The 20,648-nt window shown below is 34.2% G+C and overlaps 1 protein-coding gene across 2 annotated transcripts in view; it reads left to right on the top strand.

Moving 5' to 3' along the window:
- Positions 1-20,648, top strand: part of NFXL1 (nuclear transcription factor, X-box binding like 1) — a 75,328-nt gene that overhangs the window by 38,622 nt on the left and 16,058 nt on the right. The window contains exons 15-18 of one of the 2 annotated variants that reach the window (XM_080795470.1): positions 5,854-5,875; positions 6,518-6,658; positions 12,192-12,358; positions 19,957-20,026. In XM_080795470.1, coding sequence (XP_080651596.1) covers positions 5,854-5,875; positions 6,518-6,658; positions 12,192-12,358; positions 19,957-20,026 — 400 coding nt within the window. The remainder of the gene's footprint in view (positions 1-5,853; positions 5,876-6,517; positions 6,659-12,191; positions 12,359-19,956; positions 20,027-20,648) is intronic. The other variant, XR_013966310.1, reaches the window with a different exon arrangement.

Here is a 20,648-nt window from a genome sequence, read left to right as displayed (position 1 = left end):
GACTCAAAAAGAAGTAGAAAATCTGGATAAACCCATACCTAGTAAAGAGATTAAACTAGTAACCAAAAACCTACCACAAAGAAAAGCTGAGGACAAGTGACTTTACTGGTGAAATCTACCAAATATTTAAGGAATTAACACCAGTGTTTCACTCTGTGAAGACACTTCCTGACGTATTCAATGAAGCTTGTATTTCCTTTATACTAAGAGCAGAAAAAGACATCACAAGAAAAGAAAACTGTAGATCCGTATCCCTTTTGTATAATTCTCAACCAAATACTAACAGACTGAATCCAGCAACATGTAAAAAGGATTGTACATCATGACCAAGTGGGATATATCCCAGAAATATGAGGTTGATTCAACATGTGAAAATCAAAATATCAAAGTAATATTTTATCACAAGAATAAAGGATGATCAATAGATACAGGAAAACATTTGACAAAATCCTACATACTTTCTAGATAAAAACACTCAACAAACTTGGATAAATGAATTCCCTCAACTTGATAAAGGGCATCAGTGAAAAACCCTTAATCATACTTAATGGTGAAAGACTGAAAGCTTTCCTGTCAAGAACAGGAACAAGACTAGGATATCTGACCTTGCCCCTTCTATTTATGTTTACATTGGTGCTAGCTAAAACAATTAGACTAGAAAAAGAAATTAAAAATATGTTCACACTGGGAACAAAGAAGTAAAACTATTCGTATTTTTAAATGACATGATCTTGTATATGAAAAATCCTAAGGAATTCTTATTCAAGCTGTTAAAGATGGTAATTGAGTTTTGTAAAACTATGAAACATTAGTATACAGAATTCAGTTCTCTACCCTAGCAATGAAGCATCTGAAAATGAAATTAAGAAAACAATTCTACTTCCAGTAGCATTAAAAAAGCAACTTGTTTATTCAACAAATTTAATAAAAGAAATCTGAGATTTTATACACTGAAAACTATAAAAAATCTTTGAGAGAAATTAAAGAAGACCAAAGTCTGTGGTACTGGCATACAGATAGACATAAAGATAAAAGGGAATAGAATTGAGAGTCCGGCTGCCATAAATGTAGGAATTTATTTCTAATTAGTTTTTGATAAGGTTACTAAGACAGTTACTTAATAAATGGAAATACATCCCATGTTTGTGGATGGAAAGACTTAATATTATTAAGGACACTACTACCCAAAATGATCTATAAATTTAACATATTTTTTGTGAAAATTACAGTTGGCTTTTTTGTGGAAATTTTCCCCCAAATTCATATGGAAATGCAAAGGACCCTGAATAGCTAAAACAGTCCTGAAAGTGAAAAACAATGTTAGAGGACTCACACTTCCTGATTTTAAACTTATAAAACTATAGCAGTCAAGAATCTGTGGTATTGGTGTTGGGAAAGACATACTGATCAATGGAATAGCATTGAGAGTCCAGAAAGAAACCCATATGTATGGTCAATTGATTTTTGACAAGAGTGTCAATCAAAACAATTCAGTGGGAGGAAGAATGTTTTATGTCAACATATAGCTGAGAGAATGGATATTCACATTGAAAAAAAAAATGAATTTGGACCTCTACTTCACAACATATATACGTATTAACTCAAAATGGATCTAAGATCTAGAAGTAAGAGCTATTAAACTCTTAGAAGAAAATATAGGTGTAATTCTTGTGTTCTGGGTTAGGTAGTGGTTCGTTATATATGACACCTAAAGCATAGGCAACAAAAGAAAAAATAAAGTAAGAGGACGTTATCAAGCACAATTTCTTAGTTGTGTTACAAGGACACAATAAAAAAATTGAAGACAACCACAGAGTGGGAGAGATAGTTTGCAATTCATATATCCTGTAAGGATATTATCCAGAATATATAAAGGATTCTCAAACAGAAACAAAAAGACAAACAATCCAATTTAAAAATGAGCAGAATCTTTGAATAGTCATTCCTCTGAAAAAGATCTTACAAATGGCCAATAAACATGTGAAAAGATGCTCAAGTAATTGTTAGGGAAATGCAAGTCAAAACCACAGTAGGGTGTCATTTTACACTCACTAGGAAGGCTGCAATAAAGAAGTGTTGGTGAAGATAGGGAGTAGTTGGAACATCGTACATTGCTGATGGGAATGTAAAATGGTGCAGCTACTTTGGAAAGTAGTTTGGTAGTTTCTCAAGAAACTAAACTTGGAGTTACCAACTTTACTCTTATGTATACACCTGAGAGAATTGAAAATATGTGTTCACAAAGAAACTTGGACACGAATATTATGATAATAGCATTATTAGTAATTGCCAGAACATGGAAACAAATGTCTGTTGACTGACGAATGGATAAACAAAATGTGGTGCATCCATGTGTATCATTCACCTATAAAAATGCATGAATTGCTGATACATGCTATAACATGAATGAACCTTGAAAACAGTATTCTAAGTGAATGAAGCCAGGCATAAAAGACCACATAATGTTTGATTCCATTTATATGAAATGTTCAGAATGTCTCTTCCATAGAGACAGAAAGTAGATTGGTGTTTGTCAGGGGCTGCAGAGTGACTTCTAATAGTTATAGGGTTACTCTATTGGTTATGAAAATATGTTCGATACTGGTCATGGTTACAGAACCTTGTAAATGTACTAAAAATCACTGAATTGTACTTTTTAAAAGTATAAATTTTATGGTATATGGGTTTTATCTCAGTTCTAATTCTAATTCTGATACAATGATTTTTTTAGTTAGTGTATAATAAAATTATTATGAAGTATATGTTAAAATTATTGCATGTCACATGAACTATCCAGGAAGTATAATTTCTTTCTTAGAGTAGAATGTACATGTTCTTGTCCCTTATTTATTTGACAGAGAGACAGAGAGAGAGAGGGAACACAAGCAGGGGGAGTAGGAGAGGGAGAAGCAGGCTTCCCGCCGAGCAGGGAGCCCAATGTGGGGCTTGATTCCAGGACCCTGGAATCATGACCTGAGCCCAAGGCAGATGCTAAATGACTGAGCCACCCAGGCACCCCCTTATCTACCATTTTCAAACATAACATGACTTGTAATGATAATTTGGCCATGTTGTAAAAGAATTCTGAACATATGTGCTCTATCTTTTATGGTGCCTTTGGCTTCAGGTTATAAAGAACCTAAATAAAAAGTAACATAATAATGTTTATGCCTTGAACAGTGGAGGTAGAGCAGCTCCATGGTTGGATAAGCTGGTTAATGCAGTGATGCATCACCAAAGGCCCAGATGCTGTCTGTTTTATCCTCAGTGTGTCATCTTTGCCCTCAGGCTCTTTGGCTTTCTGATCAATTTCCCACCCAGATAGGAAGTTTCCAAGAGAAAAACAGAAACTGTTTATGCCTTTCTACCATCATCATCTTTTTTTAAAGAATGAGAAGCCTTTTCCAGAAGCCTCATAGTGAAACTCCTCCCACACTTCATTGGCCAGAATAGGATCACAAGACAATTTCTTTCTTTTTTTTTTTTTTTTTTTTCCACAAGACAATTTCTAAACCAGTCCCTGGAAAGGGAGGTGGAATGTTTATTTTTTAGTTTTTTAAAATAGACTTTATCTTTTTTCAGGTGATTTTTCAGGTTTGTAGGAGAATTACACAGGAAGTACAAAGTTTCCATATGATCCTGCTACACATAGTTTCCCTTGTTATTAACATTTTACACTAACATGGTACAGTTTTTTTTTTTTTATAATTGAGAAACTGATAGTGAATAATAATATTATAAACTGAAGTCCATAGTTTATATTAGGGTTTATTTTTTGTGTTGGATGGTTCTATGAGTGTTGATAACTGCATGATCTCATGTATCCACCATTCACCATTACAGTATCATACAGAATAGTTTCACTGCCCTAAAAATGTCCAGTGCTACACTTGTTCATCCCTCACCATCCTCTCCCTCAAGCCACTCAAGCCTCAAGTTTATCTTTTTAATGTCTCTGTAGTATTGCCTTTTCCAGAATGTCATATAGTTGGAATCATACAGTTTGTAGCCTTTTCAGCATATTTCATGTAGCAATATGCATTTGAATTTCCTCTGTGTCTTTTTATGTCTTATTATTCACTGTCAATTCCTCTCGTTTCCTTTTACTGCTGAGTAATATTCCATGGTATGAATGTGCCACAGTTTGTTTATCCATTTACCTATTGAAGGACATTTTGGTTGCTTCCAACTTTTGACAGGAAGAAAGCTGCTATAAACATTTATGTGTAGATTTTGCTGCATTCATATGGTAAGCCTAGTTTAGCTTCGTAAGATACTGCCGCACTGTCTAACGAGGTGGCTGTACCATGTTGCATTCTCATCACAGTGAGAGTGCCTGGTGGCCTGTATTCTTGCCAGCATATGCTACTGTCCACATTTTGGGCTTTAGTCATTCTAATAGATGTGCAGTGGCATCTCATCTTATTTATTTATTTTTTAATTTTTAAAGATTTTATTTATTTGACAGACAGAGATCACAGATAGGTAGAGAAGAAGGCAGAGGGTGTGGGGAGCAGGTTCCCCACTGAGCAGAGAGCCCGATGCGGGGCTCGAGACCATGACCTGAGCCAAAGGCAGAGGCTTAACCCACTGAGTCACCCAGGCACCCCGGCATCTCATTTTAATTGACAGTTTTCTAATGACACATGGTGTTCGGCATTTGCCACCTGTATGTCATCTTTGGAAGGTGAAGTGTCTGTTCTGTCTTCAGATCTTTACCATTTTTTAATTGGGTTGTTTGCTTTCCTATTGGGCTTTAAGAATTGTTTTTGCATTTTGGATACAAGCCCTTTACCAGATACATGTTTTCCAGATACTTTCGGCCAGTCTGTGGCTTTTCATTTAAGTGTTTTCATTTAGCACTTTCATTTAAGTGTTTTTCACAAAGCAGATGTTTTGATTAAATAAAGTCCAGCTTAACCATTTTTCTTTGGGAGATGATGATTTTGGTGTTGAATCTAAAAAATCATCATTATATCCAACTCACCTAAATTTTCTTCTATGTTTATAGTTTCACACTTCACATTTGGGTCTGTGATCCATTTTGAGTAACCTGTTATGAAAGGTGTAAGGCCTTTTGGGATTTTTTCTGTGTGATGTCTATTCCATTGCCAACCATTTGTTGGAAGGACTATCACTTGTCTATTCGTTTGCCTTTTTCCTTTTTCGGAGATCATTTGACTGTATTTATGTAGGTCTGTTTCTGGGCTTTCTATCCTGTTCCATTCTGTTAGCAGTACTATACTGTCTTAATCACTGTAGCTTTTAGTACGTCTTTAAGTTGGGTAGTGTCAATACTCTGTTGTTTTTCAGTACTGTATTGGCTATCCTGGTTTTTTTTTTTGTTTTTTTTTTTTTCCATATAGACCTTAGAATCAGTTTGTTGGTGTCCTCTATTAATAACTTGCTGGGATTTTGATTAGAATTATGTTGAATCTAGATCAAGTTGGGAAAGAAGCAACATTTTAACAATATTTCCACCTTCCTATCAGTGAATAGAGGATATCTCATCATTTATTTAGATTGCTTTTGATTTCTTTCATCAGTGTTTTGTAGTTTTGCTCAAATAGATCATGTATGTATTTTGTTAGATTTGTATCTATTTTATTTTTTGTGCTAATATAAATAGTATGTTTTAAATTTCAAATTTCAGTTGTTCATTGCTGGCATATAGAAGAGCAAGCAATTGGCTTTTGAATGTTAACTTTGTAGCCTGCAGTTTTTCTGTAATCACTTATTATTTCCATATGTGTTTATTTTTTATTCTTAATAAAACCAGTAGACTTAGCACCTTTGCTTTAGATAATCTTTTTAAAGAATTTGAAACATTTTCATTTTATTTTTTTCTTGCAGAGAATGTCTTGGGAAGCATGAGGTGAGTTATAGGCACAAATTTTAAGGAAAACTTATAATCTGTGCCTCTTCTATTGAGGATTATTAGAAATGACAAAGTCAAAGTTTTGTTTTTTTTAGTGCTTTAAAAAGTATAAGAGTTTATCTGCAGATTTTTTTTTAAATTTTAAAATTTTAAAATACTTTATTTTAGAGTGGGAAAGTGAGAGCTCTTTCGTGCCAGTGGGGGAAGGGCAGAGTAGGAGGGAGAGAAGCAGACTCCCCACTGAGCAGGGAACCTGACCCGGGGCTTGATCACAAGACCCTGAAATCATGACCTGAGCTGAAATCAAGAGTTAGATGCGCAACCGACTGAGACACCCAGGCACCCCTCTGCTGATTTTTAAAATATATTGTGCTTTTTGGATTTAGCCTATGTATATGTGGTCTCTGTAGCATTATTATAGTGGATTTCCCTTTTAGGAATAGAATGTATTGTTTGTTGGCATTCATTTTTTGGATTTTTTGATAAATTACTTTGATTTTGAAAATGACTTATTAATGAAAATGTGTTAGTTCTTTATGAAACTTGTTCTCAGGTGATAACAGAGTCATTTCAGAAACATGGGTCCAGAAGGTTTTGTGTGTGTTGATATTTTTCTCCTTATTCTTTTTTTTTTTTAAGGTGAGTCCACTCCCATGCCATGCTGTAGGACCATACTCTTGTAAGAGAGTATGTGGACGAACCTTAGATTGTCAGAATCATACGTGTATGAAAGAATGCCACAAAGTAACTGAAATTGATGCCTGCATTGGCAAAAACAAGGTAATATCCTTAGGCTGAATGTATATGTCCTTATAGTATGCTTGAAATATTTTTTTGAATAATTATGCCATAAATATTTTTCTATTTTGTTAGAACTTTTTTCTTTCTTCTTGCCTTTATCCCTTCTCCTTCCTTGTCTCTCTTAATACAACCAACTTTAATGCTTGGTGTATATTTATCTTTGTGCAAGCTCATGATAATAAGCCTTTTAATGTTCTCTCAACATACTGTACTGTTAATACATAGGCTTTGATTTTTAATAAAAGTACAGAAATTATGTATCTATTTAGATAGTAGGTAGCAATATCACTTCCACTTCTGTCCATTTATATCTCTGGATTTAGTCTGGAGCATTTGTTCTCAGCAATTTTTTAAAACCTAACATCTGTGATAAGTTGTGTTCACAATTTTAATAAATTCCTAATCTTTCATTGGAAATAAAGTAAATAGCATCACAGATGTAGGGCACGTGTGTGTGAAATTCACCAAAAGCATTTTACCAAGCATATGAGAAGCCAATCATTGAAAGATCTCTAAAATTGCCATTTTATGAGGAAAAATAAATGTAGCTAATCAAATTTTAAATGATACTTAATTTTATTTTTGAACATTAAATTCATCAACACATAAAAACAGAAACATAGAACAAGAAAATTATTTTAAATAACAATAAAATATAAAAGACTCCTGTTAAAACAGAGATACAGATAGTCTCCTATTCTTAATTTCCTAGGCCATGTGAGAGGTTCTGGCCGAGAAAATATAGGCTGAAATGTTTTTCGTCTCCAAGAATAGTCAGGGAAATCTTTATTTATCATTAACCACTCTACTTTTTGTCTACTTCTGTGATCAACGGGGTTGTTATGTCCCATGTGATACAGTTAAAAACTAACTCTTCATCCTCCTGTGTCCCAGAATGATTAATTTGCCAGAGTCCCCTGCCAGGCTACATTTGACATGGTGTGTTAATAAAAAATAAACTTCTGTTATATAGAAAATTGTATATTTTAAAAACATTTAATTTTTTTTGGTAAACTTCCATTCTTTAGGGTATCATACTACTATTAGCAAATGTGTTTAATGAGGAATAAACAAAAATTTTAAGATTTGTTTTATTAAATAACATTAAATTTACAAATGGTTAAGTTATGAATTGTATGTTACTGAAAGTTTCACTTGCATCGTTCTTTTTTTGGTCTTTGATTTGGTGATTGTAAAGCATGATAACCTAAACCTCCATAGTATCATTCTTGCTCATGTGCAGACATGTCAGTGTATTGCTTATAACCTCTTCATCAGGTTATAAGCTTTGATCCTTAATAAATATGTACTCATGATAAAATGAAAAAGATAGTAGAATTATAAAAATTCATACTAATATAATAATTCAAAACCACTTTAACTAATGAGGGTATAGCTGTTGTATGGCTTTCCTCCTCTGGATTTCCAGAACATTAAGTGAGTTGAAAAAAAAACTCATTTCAAGAGCTGATTTGACACTGATTGGGGAATTATCTTGGATTATCCCAGCATTGCTTCATGGGCAATTGCTGTGGTAAAATATGGGTTATAAGTTATGTGCAGTTCTTAATTTAGCTACAAGTCCGTCTTTATCTCCCACTCAGGGAAGGCTGATGCAGTGCAAGAGAATGAAAATTATGTTATTGGAGGGATAACTTTATAGTTGCTATAATTTATATATTAAAAATGAAATAACTCATAAACTCCTTAAAATAAATTCCTTACTGTAATATCTCAGTTGACACCCATTGGAGAAGATCTCCTTGCATGTCCCTCTTGACCCAGTTGGCTCTGGAATTACTAATGTGGTTTCTATCTTGAATTCTAGCACAGGGCCTCCAACATAGCAGATATTTAAAAGTGTTTATTGAATCGACTGGAATCAAAATTCTTTTGCTTCTTATCTCTGTTCCGGTCTCTCCCTGGCCTTCCTGGCAGATCCCAGTCCAGTCAAGGCTGTTCTTAAAGGCAGTGCCTCTCATTGCTACCATTAGCAACAAATATATCCCTGTTGTCTAATTCATACACTGGAGTGAGTGGAACAGAGTGGTTAACTGGGGAAAAGTGTGAAGCCGATAGCAAATGAAGTGTGTGTTTCCCAAGCAAACCTGGGCATAGATATTTTTGAGTGACTGAAAGAAGAAATAATGAAGATAGTCTTTTCTCTGGGAAAAATCTATACCAAAAATGTTAAAAAAAAAAAAGAAAATACAGGTACATAATCACACACAGACAATATATTTCTTACATAATTATGTATGTGATAAACCCCTGCCACACAATGTTGTCTGTGTGATGGACATCACCTGGAATCTTGGAAATGCAAACTCTCCGGTCTCACCTCAGTATTTTAGCGATTGCCAAGTGATTGATCATGCACAAAAATGTTTGAGAGTTACTGCTAAAGGCAATGTGTGTAATGTGTGATGCTTCATTGATTTAAAAAAAAAAGAATTATGTTACAGTCATCAACCTCGCTGAGAGATTGGAACTTAATTATTCCAGACATTAAAAACAAGGAGTAATTCTATAATGTGATAGAGGTACTAATTATTGCTATAATGACAGTCTTATTACAATATGTAAATGTTGAACACCTTAAATTTAAAAAATGTCAAATATATGTTAATAAGATGGGAAAAAAGAGAATTTTACTTACCAAGATTTATTTTCCAGTTTGTAATACTAACCCAAATGTTAATTCTGCTTTCCTTCTCATCATCTCATTGCTTATAATGAGGATTGCTATCTTCCCTGGATTTCCAGCTGTCTAATGAATCAGGAAAAACTCATTTTAGAAGCTGATATGGTTGATTGGGGAATTATTGTGGATTATCTCAACATTGTTCCCTGGGTTAAAATTTGTTTTCTTTTTTTTTTTTTTTTTAAAGGAGAACTGTGTAAGATATTTGACAGCCAGGCTTGCTGTATTTCTGAGTTAGATAGTTTCTTCTAGAAGGTAGAACTTGACATTGGAAGTGATCCAGGAAGGTAGCTTAGCAAGTACAGCTTTAGTGATTTTCTTTTTTTTTTTCATAATTGGAAGGAAGGAGCCCCATATCATTAGTATAATTCTTCTTTTGCAGATAAGGAAACTGAAGGTTATCAAGTGACTTGGTCATGATCATGTAATAGGAGAGCTATAATAAGAAAGTAGTAGTATCCCTGTCTTAACTCCCAGCCCAGTATGTTCTTCTGTTTCATGTTATTTAAGTGAAAGATAATTGCAGGCGTACCACATAGCCAGGAAAAAACAAGTGAAACAGACCGTGTGTGTCATCTTTGGCTATATTTCCATATTTTGAGACTCATTGCCTATATTTCTCCTAGTCTTTCTGGTTTCAGAAAGTTGTATTACCAGTTTTAGCCAGTTCTGCAGATTAAAGGGAGGAACATTTCTTGATTTCTTTCTTCATTGTCCTTGTCTCACTACACACCTCGTCAGGTTTATCTTCAAAGTATATCCCTGAATTGACCATTTCCTATAACCTCTACCATACCCTCCTCATCCAAGCCACCATCTTCTCTTCCCTAGAGATGTCTGTACTATTCTCCCAGCCAACTTCTCTACTCCCAGTTTCATCTTACTGCATCAGCTAGATTCATCATTTAAAAATGTAAGTTAAAAAATGTAAGTTAAAAAAAAATGTAAGGTTTGTTATCTCCCTGCTCAATACGCATCAGTTACTCTCAGGATAAAATCCAAATGGCCTTATGAGGGCCTGTAAGGCTTTATAATGATATAACTTCTGACTACCTTTCCTGCCTCTTAGCACTCATCACTCATGTGCTCATTTTTGCTTCTACTCTTTTTTTTTTTTTTTAAAGATTTTAATTATTCATTTGACAGACAGAGATCACAGGTAGGCAGAGAGGGAGGCAGAGAGAGAGGAGGAAGTAGGCTCCCTGCGGAGCAGAGAGTCTGATGCGGGGCTCGATCCCAAGACCCTGGGATCATGAACTGAGCTGAAGGCAGAGGCTTTAACCCACTGAGCCACCCAGGCACCCCCTCCTTCTATTCTTGTTATTTCTTGAATATTCCACATTTGTTCTACATCAGAGGTTTTGCACTTAGTGTTCTTTTCTCTGGGACTCTATATTCGTATGGCTCTCTCCCTTATTTATTCTGTTCAAACGTGAAATTTATCAGCTAGTTCTTCCTTCTTATTGCTTCTGTTACTCCCTCTCAACCTGCTTTATCTTTTTTCAGAGTGTTTATGAAGACATTCTATTATGTTCTTTACCTCCCCCACTTAAATTGAAGTTTCTTAGGTCAGGGGTCGCTGTCATTTTGCACATTTCCAGCATGTGAATTAATTTCTGGCATATGATGTTGGAAGAGTGTAGAATAAATTAATATACTTTTAAAAATAAAAAATAGAAATTAGTTATAGAAGAATTATTTATAGAAGAATGTTTCCTAATTGAAACACTTTTTCTTTTTAATCCTATACGTCAAAAATAGGATTTGTATTGATATAATCACTGTTTTATAATCATATACTTAGGAATGATAACAAAATTTTTAAACTTTAAACTTAAGACTTGGTATTCGTCTCTATAGCTCTCATACTTTATCTCATGTATGACATGTGAAAATAAATAATAGCCTGCAATAATAATTTTAAACTTCTTTAGTAGGTAGATGGTAGTTAAATTATTAAATTACTAGAGCAGAGAGGTACCTTGTTGAATTTACATTGAAGTACATTTATTTGTAAATTTAATGTAACTTTGGCTCACTGAAGTACATTAAAACATAAACTGCTGGTCATTCTCCTTTTTCCCTTCTATGCATGTTTCTGTTTGGCAAGGTGAGAGCAGTATATCTAGAACATTGCGTGCTTTGGGAATTTTTATTTATGTGTTAACAGAGTGTTGATTTCTTTAGTTTGATGGTGATCATGTTTGTTGGGTGGAAATGAATTAACAATGTTTTATTTTGGGGTACCTGGGTAGCTCATTTGTTAAGTGTCTGCCTTCGGCTCAGGTCATGATCCCAGGGTCCTGGGATCCAGTCCTACATCCGGCTTCTTGCACAGCATGGAGCCTGCTTCTCCCTCTGCCTCTGCTGCTCCTCTTGCTTATGCTCTCTCTCTCCTTCTTTCTTTCTCAAATTAATAAATAAAACATAAAAAATAAATAATGTTTTATTTATTTCTGTTATGACTATTCTTTAGGAAGTAATTTACATTTTTAGAGGAATACTTGTAATTTACAATTTCAAGATGAGGCAGTTTGATTTAATGAGGTTTGTAGATGTAAAAATCTTTGTGAATAATGGTCATATTGATACCTTCCTGTTCTTCATTTTGAATGTGTATTTTTTCATTTTGAATATTTTTAAGAGTGCAAGCATGCATGCACTATTTTATTAACTGTATTCCTAAGAGCTTCAAAAGTACTTTCTTTTAATGGGATGCGTAAATTTTATATATATATTTTATAATTTTAATATATAGAAATGTAAGACTTCTGTACTTACATGATTTATTACCTTACTTCCTATCAGGCTGGCCCGGAATGTCTTCAGTGTGAAGAAGGGTGCTCTAAATCACGGCCTCCGGGTTGTCCCCATCCATGTGTTTTGCCGTGTCATCCTGGAGAATGTCCTCCCTGTGTTCAGATGCTTAGAATAAAATGTCACTGCAAGATCACAAGCCTATATGTGGAATGTAGGTAGGTGGACTGAAGAAATATTCTTGTTTTACTATAATTATTTTAACCAGTATTTTTTTTATAATTCAAAATCCTATGAAGAGTACTTCAAGGAACATTATTCATTGTCACCCATAGATGCTAGAAGCTTAGATTTTCCAGTAGAGACCTGAAGAAAGAAATGTAGAATCCTTCACCTTGTACATTCTGAACACTGATTTCAAAGACAGTTATGCTTTTTTTCTAGGGATTCTGTTTAAGATTTTTTTAAAGGAAAAAAGTTGTATCGCTGCTTTAAAAAATGTAGAAACATTCCTATAACAGATCACTCAGTTAATAGTGTCAAACTAGAATTTTGTTGGATGAAAAGTTGCAGTGCAATTAGCTACTGAGACATAATTTTTAAATTACAGACTTTTATTACAAATGTAGATGTTATGGCATTTGTCATATTAGGCTATGACTTCTATATTTCCTTTACTTAAAAAAATGTACACCTAACAAAGTGCGTGTTTTTGCTTGTGGATTATGTGGAGAGAAAAAATTCCGGTTTTTTTTCTACTTAATTATGATCTAACATAATTTACTAACTTGTTCAGCTCCATTTACCCAAGTTCGTAAAGTGGGTTCTTTGTAAGTGTATTTTACTGAAGTTAAATTTGGGAATATGGCTTTGTTTCTAATTTTTTAAACAGATGTACTTTTTGAAAAACGCCTGTTAATATTAACTTAAACTTGTTTTTGTCATTTGGACTCTAGGCTCATGTTCTGTTAAATTGCAAAAGTCAGATTTTATTCTTTTTAAATATGAAAATTGTTCTGTTGAAATTTTAAGAATAAAATATTTCTTTAGATTTAGAAGTTTTGTAGAGAGAGTGAAGAGGGCAATTTTGCTTTATTGATGAGTAATACCAAGGAAAGATATTTCCTTTGGTCTAGCAGGGTTGAAATTTCCCTGTCTTGCTTCTTTTTCCCTTTGTCATGTAGTATCCAAAGGGTGACTTTACCTTTTTATCTTCTTGTCCAGAGTGTTGCCTTTCCAAGATCGGCTCCTTGATTCTTGTGCACATTTTAAAGTTTCTTCCCATAGTTAGTACTCTGATCTACACTGGGTGGACTTTCTCTTTCCGGTGTGAGGTTAACTCAGTTGCCCTTTTCTTTTTTCTGCTCAGTTTTTCCAGAACTCTACTGGTTCTCTGAAATGATTTGCTAAGGGAACTTGAGAATTAGGTCTGCTATGAATTAGTATTTATTTTTCTACTTATACGTAATCTTGAAGTTTGTAGAATTTGTATCTTCTAGGTATGAGGTAGCTATGGAATTTTAATGATTTTATTATTAAGTTGAATGATTGTTGGGGGGATGTGTGGATATATATGGATTGAGGTGGCTTCCATTACTACAGCTCTCTGGAGTTCCTTTTTCCTTTCCTTGAATACATATTTGAAGGATATGTTTTCAAGCAGAATACACATTCTTTTCAAATGTATACGGAACATTCTTCAGAATAGCTCAATATTAGGTCACAAAAGAGGCCTCAACAAATACAAAAAGATTAAAGTCATACCATGCACCTTTTCTGATCACAACACTATGAAACTAGAAGTCAACCACAAGAAAAAATCTGGAAAAACCACAAATACATGGAGGTTAAAGCACATGCTACTAAACAATGAATGGGTCAGCCAGGAAACCAAAGAAGAAATTTAAAAGAAAATAAATACATGGAAACAAATGAAAATGAAAACACAATGGTCTAAAACCTTTGGGATGTAATGAAAACGGTCCTAAGAGGGAAGAATATAGCAAATACAGGCCTACCTCAGACAGCAAGAAAAATCTCAAATAACCTAACCTTACACCTAAAGGAATTACAAAAAGAGCAACAAAAGAAGTCTAAAGCAGCAGAAGGAAGGAGATAATAGAGATTAGAGCAGAAATAAATGATACAGAAAACAATAGAACAGATCAATGAAACAAGGAGCTGGTTCTTTGAAAAAAATGAATAAAATTGATAAACCTCTAGCCAGACTTATCAAAAAGAAAAGAGGAAGGGCCCAAATAAAATCACAAATGAGGAGAAATAACAATATCACAGAAATCCAAACAATTAGAGTATTATGAAAAACTCTCTGCCAACAAATTGAACAAACTAGAAGAAACACATCCATTCTTAGAAACATATAAACTACCAAATCTGAAACAGGAAGAAATACAAAGCTTGAACATAGTGGTAATCAGCAAAGAAATTCAATCAGTAATCAAAAAATTGCCAAAAACAGAAGTCCAGGACCAGATGGCTTCACAGGAGAATTCTGTCAAACATTTAGAGAAAAGTTAGTAACTGTTCCTTTCAAACTATTTCAAAAAATAGAAAAAGGAAGGAAAACTTTCAAATTTATTTTATGAGGTCAGCATTACCCGATATCAAAACCAGATAAAGATATCACTAAAAAAGAGTACTATAGGCTTATATTCCTTGTGAACATAGATGCAGAAATTCTCAATAAAATAGTAGCAAACTGAATCTGACATTAAAAAAAAAAATCATTCACTGTGACCAAGTGGAATTAATTCCTGGGTAGCAAGCATGGTTCAATATTCACAAATCAATCAATGTGATAGACCACATTAACAGGAGAAAGGATTAGAACCAGACGACCCTTTCAGTAGATGCAGAAAAAGCATTTGACAAAGTACAACATCCATTCATAATAAAGTCCCTCAACAAAGTAGACTTACAGGGAACATACCTCATGATAAAAGCCATATATGAAAAGCCCACAGCTGATATCATCCTCATTGGGAAGAAACAGAACTTTTCCTCTATGGTCAGGAACAAGACAGAGATGGCCACTCTTCTCAATTTTATTCAAAATAGTACTGGAACTCCTAGCCACAGCTCTCAGACAATGAAAGGAAATAAAAGGCATCCAGCCTGGCAAGGAAGAAGTCAGACTTTCACTCTTTGCAGATGGCATGATACTGTATAGAGAAAACCCAAAAGGCTCTACCAAAAAACTGCTAGAACTGTAAATGAATTCAGTAAAGTCACAGGATACAAAATCAATGTACAGAAATCTGTTTGCATTTCTATACATCAATAATGATGCAGCAGAAAGAGAAATCAAGGAATCGGTCCCGTTTACAACTGCACCAAAACCCATGAGATACGTAGGAATAAACCTAACCAAAGTGAAAGACCTGTACTCTGAAAACTATAAAACACTGATGAAAGAAATTGAAGATGACACAAAGAAATGGAAAGACATCCTATGCTTGTGGACTGGAGGAACAAATATTATTACAATGCCTATATTATCCAAAGCAGTCTATGCATTTAATGCAATCACCATCAAAATACCACTAGCATTTTTCACAGAGCTAGAATAATCCTAAAATTTGTATGGAACCGCAAAAGACTCCCAATAGCCAAAGCAACCTTGAAAGAGAAAAACAAAGTTTGAAGAATCACAATTCCAGACTTCAAGTTGTATTACAAAGCTGTGGTAATCAAAACAGTTTGGTACTAGCACAAAAACAGACACATAGATCAAGGGAACAGGATAGAAAACCCAGAAATAAACACACAAATATATGGGAAGTTAGCCTTCTACAAAGCAGGAAAGAATATCCAGTGGGATAAAGACAGTCTCTTCAGCAAATGGTGTTGGGAAAACTGGACAGCAACATGCAAAAGAATGAAACTGGACCCCTTTCTCACACCATACACAAAAATAAATTCAAAATGGATGACAGACCTAAATGTGAGACAGGAAACCATTAAAATCTTTGAGGAGAACATAGGCAGTAACTTCTTTGACATTGGCAGTAGGATCTTCTTACTAGATACACCTCCTAAGGCAAGGGAAACAAAAGCAAACTGTTGGGACTTCATAAAAATAAAAAGCTCTGCACAGGAAAGGAAATAATCTACAAAACTAAAGGGCAGCCTATGGAGTGGGAGAAAATATTTGCAAATGACATATTTGAGAAAGGGTTACTATCCAAAATATATAGAGAACTTACAAAACCCAACATCCAAAAAGTGTAAAATCAAATTACAAAATGGGCCAAAGATACGAACAGATTTTTCCAAAGAAGACCTACAGATGGACAACAGACACATGAAAAGGTGCTCAACATCACTGATTATCAGGGAGAGGCATATCAAAACTAAAATACCGTAACTGCAATGAGATATCACCTCACACCTGTCAGAATGGCTAACATCAGCAGCACAAGAAACAACAGTTGTTGATGAGGATGTAGAGAAGGGGGAACCCTCTTGCACTGTTGATGGGAATGCAGGCTGTTGCAGCCACCGTGGAGAACAGTATAGAGTATCCTCAAAACATTAAAAATAGAACTGCCTTACGATCCTGCAGTTGCACTTTTAGTATTTACCCAAAGAATACAAAAATACTAGTTTGAAGACATACATGCACCCTAATGTTTATAGCTGTTCTACAATAGCTGTTATAGAAACAGCCCAAATGTCTGTCAACTGATGAGTGGATGTAGGTGTGTATGTTTATACAATGTAATATTACTCAGCCATAAAAAAGAAATTTTGCCATTTGCAGTGACATGGATGGAGATAGAGAGTATTATGCAAAGTGAGATAAGTCAGTCAGACAAAGATAAATACCATGATTTCATTCATATGTGGAATTTAAGGTAGAAAACATGCAAAGGGGAAAAAAAGAGTGAGTGGTAAACCAAAAAACACTCTTAACTATAGAGAACAAACTGATGGTTACTAAAGGGAAGTAGGTGGGGGGGGGGATGGGTGAAATAGGTGATGGGGATTAAGGTGATGAGCACCAGGTGTTGTATGGAAGTATTGAGTCGTTATATTGTACACCTGAAACTAGTACTGCACTATAAGTTAACTAATTGGAATGTAAATAAAAACTTTTAAACAGAGATACAGTGAGATACAGTGACATACCTGTTAGCATGGCTAAAATGAAAAAGACCAGAAAAAAAAAAAAAGACAAAAGAATGACAGTATTAAGTGTTGGAGAGGATATGGAAGAATTGGAACTCATATGCTGCTAATATGACTGTAAAATGATAGAGCCATTGGAAAAAGGTTTAGCAGTTTCTTGAAAAGTTAAACGACTTCTTTCTGTATGGATACAACCATTCTATTCCTAGGTACTTAACCAAGAGAAATGAAATGTATGTCTGTACAAAGATTTGTACATGAATGTTCATAATATTTTTATATGTGATAACCCAAAACTGGAAATAATCCAAACGTCCAACAACAGGTGAATAAACACATGGTAGTATGTCCATACAGAATAAATTCAGCAATAAAAACAAACTATTGTTATTTGCAATATCATGAATGAATCTCAAAGTGTGAAATCTCAAGATATAAGTGAAAGAAGCCAAACAGACAAGAATAATGCTCTATGATTTGATTATGTAAAATTCTTGAAAATTGGAAGCTAATCTATACAACAAAAAGCATCTCATTGGTTGCCTAGCAGGTGATGGGGAATATAAAGAGATTCCAAAGGGACACAGGACATTTTTGAGGGTAATGGGTACGTCCATTATCTTGATTGTGGTGATGGTTTCATGGGTGTAAACGTATGTCAAGTCTTGTCAGGTTTTCCACTTTAAATGTGTACATTATTGTCTTCTGTATCATACCTTAATAAAAGCCCTCCAAAAACATGAAGTATATGTTTTTATAGCGAATTCTTCAGACTTAGTATTCATTACGATAATTTTATTTACTTTCAATTCAGTGAATTATTCCATGTTATCTTTATTTTTAGTCCTTTTTTGCTGCATGTAATTTCCTTTATAGAAATTAGATATAAAAGATACAGATGTTGGAAAATTAGTTTATCCCAAATTATAAAGTGACAGAAACAAAATGATACTAAGTCTTAAGTTCAGAGGTGAGCTGGGGTGCCTAGGTGGCTGAGTTAGTTAAGCATCTGCCTTCGGCTCAGGTCATGATCTCAGCATCCTGGGATCTAGCCCCCGAGTTCCTCATCGGGTTCCACTTCTGGCTCCTCGCTCAGTGGGGAGCCTGCTTCTCCCTCTTCCACTCTCCCTGCTTGTGCACTCTCTCTCTCTGTGTCAAATAAATAAATAAAATCTTTAAAAAAAAGTTCAGAGGTGAGCACCATACTTGTAAGAATGAAAATATATGACTTTTAATAGAGGCAATATAAAGATTTTGTGATATTATTAAGTGAAATTTTGCTAAGAAAATTGCATATGTTATCTTAGAGTACATTTATGCTAATTTATACATATATTTAAGATAATAGTTTTTACATTAGTTAGGCTAAACTTATGGTATATTTGGCACTTATGTCTAATAAAGGGAAATAAGAAAAGCAGGAAAAGACAGAATGAAAGGTAGAAGAAAGGTAATGGAAAGAGAATAGTGACCTCCATGTGATAGGAATTTTAAGGGTGTCACTAGTTCTGACTTATGCAGTATCCATTGTGGTTATAGTCAACGATCTGTGAGAAGAAAGTAGTTTTAGTCCTTGGTGTTTGTGACTTCAAACAGAAAAGCACACAGACTAATCTAAAATGATCAAATCTAAAATGAATCTGTTTCTAACATTATAGCTTACAAAAACAATTTAAAAACTCTCCTAAAATAAACTTACTAAAGTTTTCAATTTGAAGTAATTTTTTGCTGTTGTTGTTGTTCTTTAAGAAACAAAACAAACAAGCATAGGGGGAAATAAAGAGAGAGGCAAACCAAGAAACAGAGTTTCAACTATAGAAAACAAACTGCCGGCCTCCGGAGGAGAGATGGGTAGGGGGATGGGTGAAGTAGGTGATGGGGATGAAGGAGGACACTTGTTGTGATGAGCACCCAGTAATGTATGGAAGTGTGGATCATGATATTGTACACCTGAAAATAATATTACAGTTTATGTAACTAATTGGAATTTAAATAAAAACTTCAAAAAAAATCTGGGTGAGCATTTTCTCGGTGTCAGTTTTTAAGTAGTATATAGAGCTATTAGTTTTTAATCTTTTATGTAGAAGCTTTAGGAAGATATTTATGAAAAATGATTGCTCTGAAGAGGAAGATAATGGCAGACTACTTTTTTTTTTTTTTTTTAAAGATTTTACCCATTTATTTGAGAGAGAGAGTGCACAGGGGCAGGTGGGGAAAGGGGCAGAAGGAGAGAGAATTTCCAGCAGACTCTGGGCTGACTGTGGAGCCCCACTTGAGACTTGATTCCCTCACCGATCATGACCCGAGCCGAAATCAAGAATCAGATGCTTAAGGGACTGAGCCACCCAGGTGCCCCTTAATAGCATAAATTATTAAGGCCAGGTACAGATGATATTTTGTGTGTGTTTTATACTTCCTTTTTGCAGTAATTGCCCTTTTGGCATTTAATATGTTGATAATAGATAAAGGGCTGGAAGGTTTCAGGTATCAGACCTGAAGGTAAGTAACAGGTAGTTGTTACAGATGATACACAATTAAAATATTTTTCAAGAAAAAATGAAATAAGTAAGACAATCTTATGGATATGTTTGAAATTATTTTTAGAGAGGTAATCTATAAAATGGACTTCGGTTTGAATGTCATCAAAACTTCCTCTTATTTTTAGAAAAATAACCACAGCTGATGTAAATGAAAAGAACCTCCTTAGTTGTTGCAAAAATCAGTGTCCTAAAGAGGTAAGCTTTAATAGAACCCTTTTAAGTTGTATTTCTTAGGTCTTGTTTCTCTTGGATTTTCTCTTTTCTTCTTGGTCTTCTTATATCAGATCTTTTCTGAACATGCTAGAAACGTGGGTGCAGGGAGGAAAATGTGATTGATGTCTATAAAAATGTAATGCATACTAACTGTAGATGTACATATCTTTATGAAATTTTGGGGTTCTAATACCCCAAAAGTTTTAAAGGTAGCTTATGTACTTTATATGATAAAGTTTTGACCTAATGCTTACCCCTCCTCCCAAATAGAAATAGATGAAGAACTGTGTAGGTTATAGGCAGTTAGACAGTAAATCCATAGTAGGTTATTTAAAAAGCATATTTGTGTGTGTGTGAACTTTAAAGTTCATTATTATCTTGAATTAATATAAACCATTATATATAGTTTTATTTTTAAAGATTCTGATGCTTATAATGCATTGTATTAGTACTAAAAGTATCAAAAATAGTTCAGAAAACTTGTTCAGAGTACAAAGGTAAAAATTCACTGGTGATTTATCTTGGTGATAATTTGAGAAGCCATCCATAATTGGTCAGTTTATTTATTTGTTTGTTTGCTTATAATTGGTCAATTTAAAAGAGT

Source organism: Martes martes (genome assembly GCF_963455335.1).
Source record: "Martes martes genome assembly, chromosome: 2".
Classification (NCBI taxonomy): Eukaryota; Metazoa; Chordata; class Mammalia; order Carnivora; family Mustelidae; genus Martes; species Martes martes.
The sequence above is the reverse complement of the archived record's forward strand: the minus strand, read 5'-3'. Positions and strand labels throughout refer to the sequence as shown.